At 34.1% G+C, this 7,524-nt stretch overlaps 1 protein-coding gene across 2 annotated transcripts in view; it reads left to right on the plus strand.

Moving 5' to 3' along the window:
* The first annotated feature begins 1,159 nt into the window (after positions 1-1,159).
* Positions 1,160-7,524, plus strand: part of LOC106459858 (protein spaetzle 5-like) — a 13,594-nt gene continuing 7,229 nt past the window's right edge. The window contains exons 1-2 of one of the 2 annotated variants that reach the window (XM_013919530.2): positions 1,160-1,268; positions 6,332-6,570. In XM_013919530.2, the coding sequence (XP_013774984.1) occupies positions 1,251-1,268; positions 6,332-6,570 (257 nt within the window). In that variant the 5' untranslated portion in view covers positions 1,160-1,250. The remainder of the gene's footprint in view (positions 1,269-6,331; positions 6,571-7,524) is intronic. The other variant, XM_022386409.1, reaches the window with a different exon arrangement.

The raw sequence follows: 7,524 nt of genomic DNA on the forward strand, positions 1-7,524 counted from the left end.
TAAGAGTGACGGTGAAATCCCACTACTTGAGTAGAGTAGCTCCAGAGCTGGCTATGGGTACTGGTGTCTAGCTGTCTTCGTTCTAGTTTGTTTGTTCAAAGCTAGAGATAACTAATGCAATTAACCCTTGTGTAGTTTTGTGCGAATATTTCGAATCAAACTAACAATAGAATTTTTTTTGTTGATTTATGGGAATAGTAATTTTTTTATTAAGTATGACAATAGTACTGTAAATACAATAATTTTTTGAAGAAAACGTGTTTATTCTCATAAGTATGAAAGAAATATACAGTAAATCTTACATATATATATATAATAATGTAAATCCCGATAGATGGCAATGCTCGCATAACTCATAATCCAGCTGGTATTCGTGCAACGTTTTTTTCACATTGGAATTTTCCTGTTTTTTTTTGTTTTTTCAAAAGTGATAGAAGAGAAATAATACGAGATTCAACGCGCAAATACATAGAATATTCAACTAATGTAAAGGAGATTACGAGGAAATACACAAGCTAAAATATTGAAACTGGAACCATTTTTAATAGTAGGGGCGCTGGATTCTAGTGATTAACATTCGGTTGCTGTTATGTTAATAACACAAATTCATCATCAACACATATTTATCTGTTTAGACTTGATCATAGTCTTTATTATAACGTTGAAAGCAAACAAACAAATAAGTAATTAGGCTACCCAAGACTGCAGGATTATTTTATTTCAACAAATGTCTTCTGAAGTTGCTCACGTCATATTTTCTTACAGTAAATTACAAGTAAATATTATGTAAAGCATTGCAAGACTAACAAGACATAGGGAGTTTATACATATGAATATATTTGATTCGCACTCATATAGCTAACTTTACGTGAAATATCGACAAACATGAAATGAAAAATATAAATAGTACAAACCAACACATTTTTCTAACGCCAATAACAGACGTGCACACCTCCTACACTTCAAACATCTATAGTTCTAACGCCCTTCCGATAATAGAACAAAGACTTCAGGGCAAAACATTATTATTGATAGTTTATTTTATATCAATACAAATTATGGTTAACCCAGCGAATGGTGTTCTACCTTCAAATAATAATACCGAATGGGGTCAACCTGGTTCCCCCTCGAGGTTAAAACCTCAACGGGTGGCCTTGGAGGTAAGCTCGTTTTTATTTAAGGAAATGAGAAAGTGACACAGGTATACTTTTCTCTGGGCGAGTACACGTGTGTAGACCATTAACTCAACCATGGACGGGTTCCTACTGGTAAGTCATTTGTACGAATGGTAAATAATTTCGTAATACGCTACGACTTTATGCTCGGTATTGAAAATAACTCGCTACTGTTAAAAAAACAATACAAAAAACTTTGGTTTGTTACACGTCATTGTTACTAGTATGACTGGTAGATGTTTTATAGCTATAACGTAACATCCTATATTTAGCTGCCAGCAGTGTGCGATTATCTTTCTCCAACAGAATAAATATATCGTATTAGAACTATGTTTTAAAAAAACAGAAAATCAATAAGTAATTTTAAAACTCTCGCACTGTGAATACTGTTACTTGATCGACTCAATTTCAAGCGTGCTGCTATTACTACCACCTTTCATGTAAGCTATCTTAAACTTTTGAGCAACAAAAGAAGTAATTTAAACTACTTTTATGGCGCAGGTTAATGTCAAAATAAAAAAACAAGGTTGCCAGATGTCATTCACAAACTATCTGGGATATCCCGCAGAAATTACATTTTTAAGTTTTGAGTTTAATACCTTATTAGGATTTAAGGAAATGTGCGAATTTAAGAAAAGGGTGAAAATGACAGTTTCTAAATGCAGGAAATTGAGCTCTGGGTTACAGAAACTAATGGAAAATCGGAAGTTTTACCGTTTCATTGGGTCACATCATTAAAATCTGGATGTCTGTCTGGCAATCTAAATAAAACTGAAATAACTGTTAGGCCTATTTTACTTTTTGTGCTCTTGATGGGGGGGGGGGGGACCACAGTAAGCAGAAGTCTGACAGGTTGTCCCGTTTACTGTAGTTTTTTTCACTAATTGCTGTACACTATATTGTTATTTTATTATAACTTGTACTTGTTACACCAGCCGAATTTTGTCATAGAATAAGATTAAATATTTCTCTTTAATATCCGTAAAATATTTGTTTTCAACTTTGTGTGTTGAATGTTTTTGCAACACTGCTTTAAAAAAAAGATGTATCTGGTGATGATGTTTAGTTAGACTGTTAGAGGACTTATCTTTGTTGTTTAGTATGACAAGTCTTCCCTCTTTAGAGCTTTAAGTTGTTTCATTATACATTGTACATTCCACCAGTAAATGGAGTCTAATTTTGTTTGCTCGATTTGCTCTTATCTAAGTTCCCCCGGTGGGCAAGCGATAATTTTGCAGACTTGCAACGTAAAGTCCGAGTTAAAATTCCCCGCGGTGGATAGAGCAGAAAGTCTCCAACGTGTGGTTTTACGTTAAAACAAACGAAAGCCTTTATGTAGGATTACTGATCTGAAGTAGAATTTACCTGAAACTGGTATAACTCTGTGACAAGTGGTGAAATGAATGAAGAATTGGGCTTCATGCTTTAAGTTTCTTCATAGGAAGTTACTTGGAGTACTTTTCCTAGAACTGTATGAATAGGTCTATAATTGACAATTATTTGATCCCAGGTGGCTCGGCGTTAAATTTGAGGGCTTATAATGGTAAAAATCGGCTTTTATATCCTTGATGGGCAGAGTACAAATAGCCCATTGGGTAGCTTCATGCTTAAGAGCAAAGCATAAAAAAAAAAATTGTAGCAATAAGTATCTTTGTTTTGTATCCAGAAATGTAAGAACATGTTAGAGAGTATAGTAAATTTCGAAGAATGAAATATAGAATTAAAACCGAAGAAAAGATTCCTCTCTACAACCAGAAAATAAATATTTTTATAAAACAAGTTTAAGATAATATTCGGAACAAAATATGGTATACTTTCCATATTCATATGAGCATTTATCCTTAGGATCCTAAATATACAAGTTTGAATTTCAAAAGGCTACAACATCGAACAAACTTCGAAAAGTGACGTATTTTTGTGTAAGTGTCTCTCTCCAGTAATTGCTTATCCAAGTGGTGAACCTGCAAAATATATTTTTAATTAAGTGATTGGCCTAAAACAGTAATTTATTAACCCCCCACTTTTTGATTAAGAATTTCAAAGATGTCATTGAAATGGAAGCAAGTGGTTACACAAAACTGAAATTGTAGTGTTGACGCTGGAACAGTCTAAATTGTGAGGTTGTTGAAAATCATCGAACAAAACTGTAATCTGCGCAAATGACGAAAAACCACCCATTTGTTTGTTGTTAATTAAACGAAGTCAGAATCAACACACGTTTATCTGTTTACGCAAAAACAAAGATTTAACCACATTCCTTATTAAATAACTATAGCAGGTTAACCATAAAAGGTTCGGAGAAGGGGACTAAAAGTAAATGAGTATACTCGATATTACAAGCTTTTCATACTTCGTTATAGGAATAAACCTTTTCCTGGAGTTGCTGTCGCCATTTTTGTGTGTGTGTGTGTAACAATACTGTTAAGACTAGTAAAAGGCATACAATTTGTACATTAAAAATATCTGTTTGTATAACATATCTTTTCGTAGAAGTATTCATTGTAAAATGTTTCGGCCGTGGGGGCGTTATAATGTGACGGCCAATCCCATATTCCTTGGTAAAAGAGTAGTCCAAGAGTTGGCGATGGGTGGTGTTGAGTATTTGATTAGCCGTCGTGTAGCTTTGCGCAAAATTCTAAACAAACCAGTGTAAAACATAAACAGTATAAAATCAACACCCTTCTCGTGACATCACCAGTAGTTGCACAACATACCCGCTCTTCGGTTAAGGACGCTACCACACCTTTGATTTGTAGGTTTAATTTTCTTCTCCTCCCACACTGTCAGGCTAGAACTACCTCTGCGCCTGTGAAACTGGAAAAACAATTGGAGCTAGATGGACAATGATATAAAAGAAGACTTTGACGCATTAAGGCCACTAAAGTTGAATTTGGAAGAAACTTTCCTAATATTTTAGGTTAAGCCTGCCTAATGAGGCCCAGATACATGGAAAGTAAATTAATTTTCAGAACAGGCCATCGTCTGATTAGCTGTAGATGGTGTAGATTACTTTTGCAGTGAATTAAAAAAAAAAAAAAAATCTGCTCCTTTTCACACTTTGATCATTCGATTGACTGTTGACTCTCTGTACACAAACTTTTCTAAGTATTCTCTAAAGACTTAAGATTATTTACACACCTTGATTACGTGCTCTCTACTGAAAGTTTCTGATATATACAGATATCTTTTTATGTTAAGAGTAAGACTGATAAAATATTGTGATTTAACAGTGCTCGTGCCGTTGCTGTCAAACTGACGGTTTCAATATAAAGTCCACTACACCCAAGAGAATGGGCATGTTTCATACAACTTGAACAGTTAAACTTTGCAAGACAAATTTTTATATGACCAGGGTAGTTCATCATTGCAAGGGGAAAAGCGAGGATCGCGGGAGATTCGTTGATTTTTGTATTTAAAATTGGAAGGGCGTGCCTCCAGACTCTACTGATAATAACAATGTTTGGCAATGATCATCCCTCCAAAATTTCTTCCTACGGTAATGATTGCTGGTCTATCATATATTAATATTAGATCTACGATACGTCTAAACTTTTTCTATAATTATTCATTGAATAAAAATAAAATAATATTTTATAATTTATATTATTATCAATATTGTTTTTTTATTTTTAAAACAACATTTTTTTTGTAATTAAATAATTAATAAAGCAGGTTATTGTGATAAATAAATGTGTTTTGAAAAACATCCACTCCTCTAAATTCTCGACTTTATTTTCGTTATTTTATAGGCCTATAGTTCTTCTCGACAAAGAAGATTATAGTCGGAATCGGTGACTTAAGTTTAAGAAATATTTATTTGCCTTTCCTGTTCTTCATTAGTTTCTGCTTGGGTACTCAGATCATTATCTTTGAAAGTTACTGAGTTTAATGGTTCGAAACCTCATTTATCGAAGAACTTAGTTGGAGAAGTGATGCAATTATTTGTTTTTATAGGCTTAATAGTATTTGCCAAAGTACAAGTAGATCGTGATTATTGGTAAACTTAAGCCATTAAGCCTAATTTTTGTATTAAAATGATTTTACTTTTACTATTTTCTTTTACTACGTAGTATTATTTCACCAGTCTTTAAACATTTACTGCAACATGATTAAAACACCATTTCTATTCACGTGATCAAAATTACTATTTACAATTGATTTTTGTTTGTTTATTTTAGTGCAAAGCTACACAATAATTTGTTTGCGTTGTTTCCGCGTCACAACTGAATATCCAGCTTCTCCATTATGATTTAAACATGTGTCAGTAAAACTTGAACGAAACAAAGCACGAAATTATGTATGTACAAGCACACGCAATTTACCATGTCAATATATATATATATATATATATGTACAATTTATATACAACAACCATAACAAGTGATGCAAACACTATTTTGTAAGCCAATCTTCAGGCTGACTTTGCAGTTTTTGCTATTTCACCCGAATAACATTTTCTGTTTACCAGGTCAGAGACTTCTGTGGCTCAGACGTAGCCGTTTAAATTTTGAACTGCGAAAGTGCAAAGCGTGTTTGATAACAATACGTTCTCAATCCCGAGATCCTCCAATCACCATCCAATACACGAACTACTAGGGTAACTAGACCATCCTTGGATCTTTGCAGTTTTTACTTTCTGTGACAGTTTTATTTCAGAAGTTATTTACATGTTTTACTAGTGTTTACAGTTCCTAAAAATGTTGCATGTTATAACAAATATGGCGTGTCTATAACGTAATGAAACGAAATGACGAATAAATTTTGAGAAAAAAAAGTAATATATAACATATAAAATGCAAAAGAACAAAAATTGTTTTTAACACAAGTTTCTTTTCTTTTGAAATATTGATTATGTGTATGCTATAAATATAATAAGCCCATAATAACCACTCGCTCATTTCGATAAAAGAAAACGAATCTGACTGTCTTGTGTTAGTGCAAAATAAATGTTTTTTTTGTTTTCTTTGACAAACGTGAACCACACTTTGTACCAGTTTAGTTATTGATCTGTTCGATTTTAAATAAATAAAATTGTCAATGAACTTAAGGTCAAGAAAGCAGCACGAGAGAATAATTTAAAATTTTCTAAGTAAATAAATTTATATTTTTCCCCTTTCACATACGTTACTGTTTATAGTTTATTTTATATTTTGTAGATGTTTACTGTTGTATATTTTGAGGTGGCACATAGTTACCCTCCCCAGTATAGCGACGGTGTATCAGTTCCTGACAATCCTCCACATCGTACTCGTAATCTAACAGACGTCGAAGATAATTCACGAATTGTGTTTCCTGATGATAATCTGCTAGAGCCATCTGTGGACGACACTGGAGTTCCGCTATGTGCTCAGAAGACTAAAAGTACTTTTTGTGAAACGGTAGAGGACTATCCAGCGTAAGAAATTCTTGGATATTAATTTAAATGTTATTTTGTTTGTTTATGCGATTTTCTTATTGGATGTGGGTGATGAAAGGTATGGAGCAGCTTTACAACGGAAGATGAAATTAACATTGATTGGTTTCTGGGGTATTTATGTAAAATCAACGTATTATGTAAACATACTCAAAAGTTAAGCTTTGAAATTTAACATTTTGGTCTTTGTTTCAAGCTTCAACACTTTAATGCTTGCCTTTTGTGTAGTGTACACTGAGTGGTCACAAGTAAATAGATACCTAATGTTTCGTCATTTAACTGATTTATGCTAACTAATTTGTGTTCACAGAGCATTATATAAATGAAAATGGTCCACACACTAATTATCTTGTGCTACAACACGCCGAGAACTCAAAGTTCTCTCGAATTGTCAGATTTTGTTAGAGGAAGGATAGTTGGTCAAGCAGATGGTGGAATAAGTCAGCGGCAAATTTTGCAGAATTTGGGAATCCCGCTTTCGACAGTCAACAGAATCGTCATGCAGTTCGGGAAACACAGCAAGGAAACAATTGAGCAGCATCCAGGTTGTCCTGGTCCATCGGAGAGGACAAAAAGGGCTGTCAAGTGGAGCATCAAATGGATCCCAGATTAACGACTGCAGAAGTGGCCAAAGTTGGTGGGATGAGCCCGAAATCTGTTCAATGGATTCTCTACAGACTGGGTTATCGTTGCAGAGCAGCTAGACGGAAACCCTTATTAAGACCTGCCAACATAGTCAGACGAAAGAAGTGGGCAAATGATATGATGACCAAGCCTCTGGATTTTTGGAAGACCATATTGTTCTCAGACGAATCAAGATTTGCTCAATTTTCAGACAGTGGAAGGATGTGGGTCTGGAGAATGCCTCAGCAAGAGTTTTGGCGCAACAGATTGCAGCCAATTGTGGAGCATGGTGGTTTCAGCGTGATGGTTTGG

Source organism: Limulus polyphemus, unplaced genomic scaffold (assembly GCF_000517525.1).
Source record: "Limulus polyphemus unplaced genomic scaffold, Limulus_polyphemus-2.1.2 Scaffold669, whole genome shotgun sequence".
Classification (NCBI taxonomy): Eukaryota; Metazoa; Arthropoda; class Merostomata; order Xiphosura; family Limulidae; genus Limulus; species Limulus polyphemus.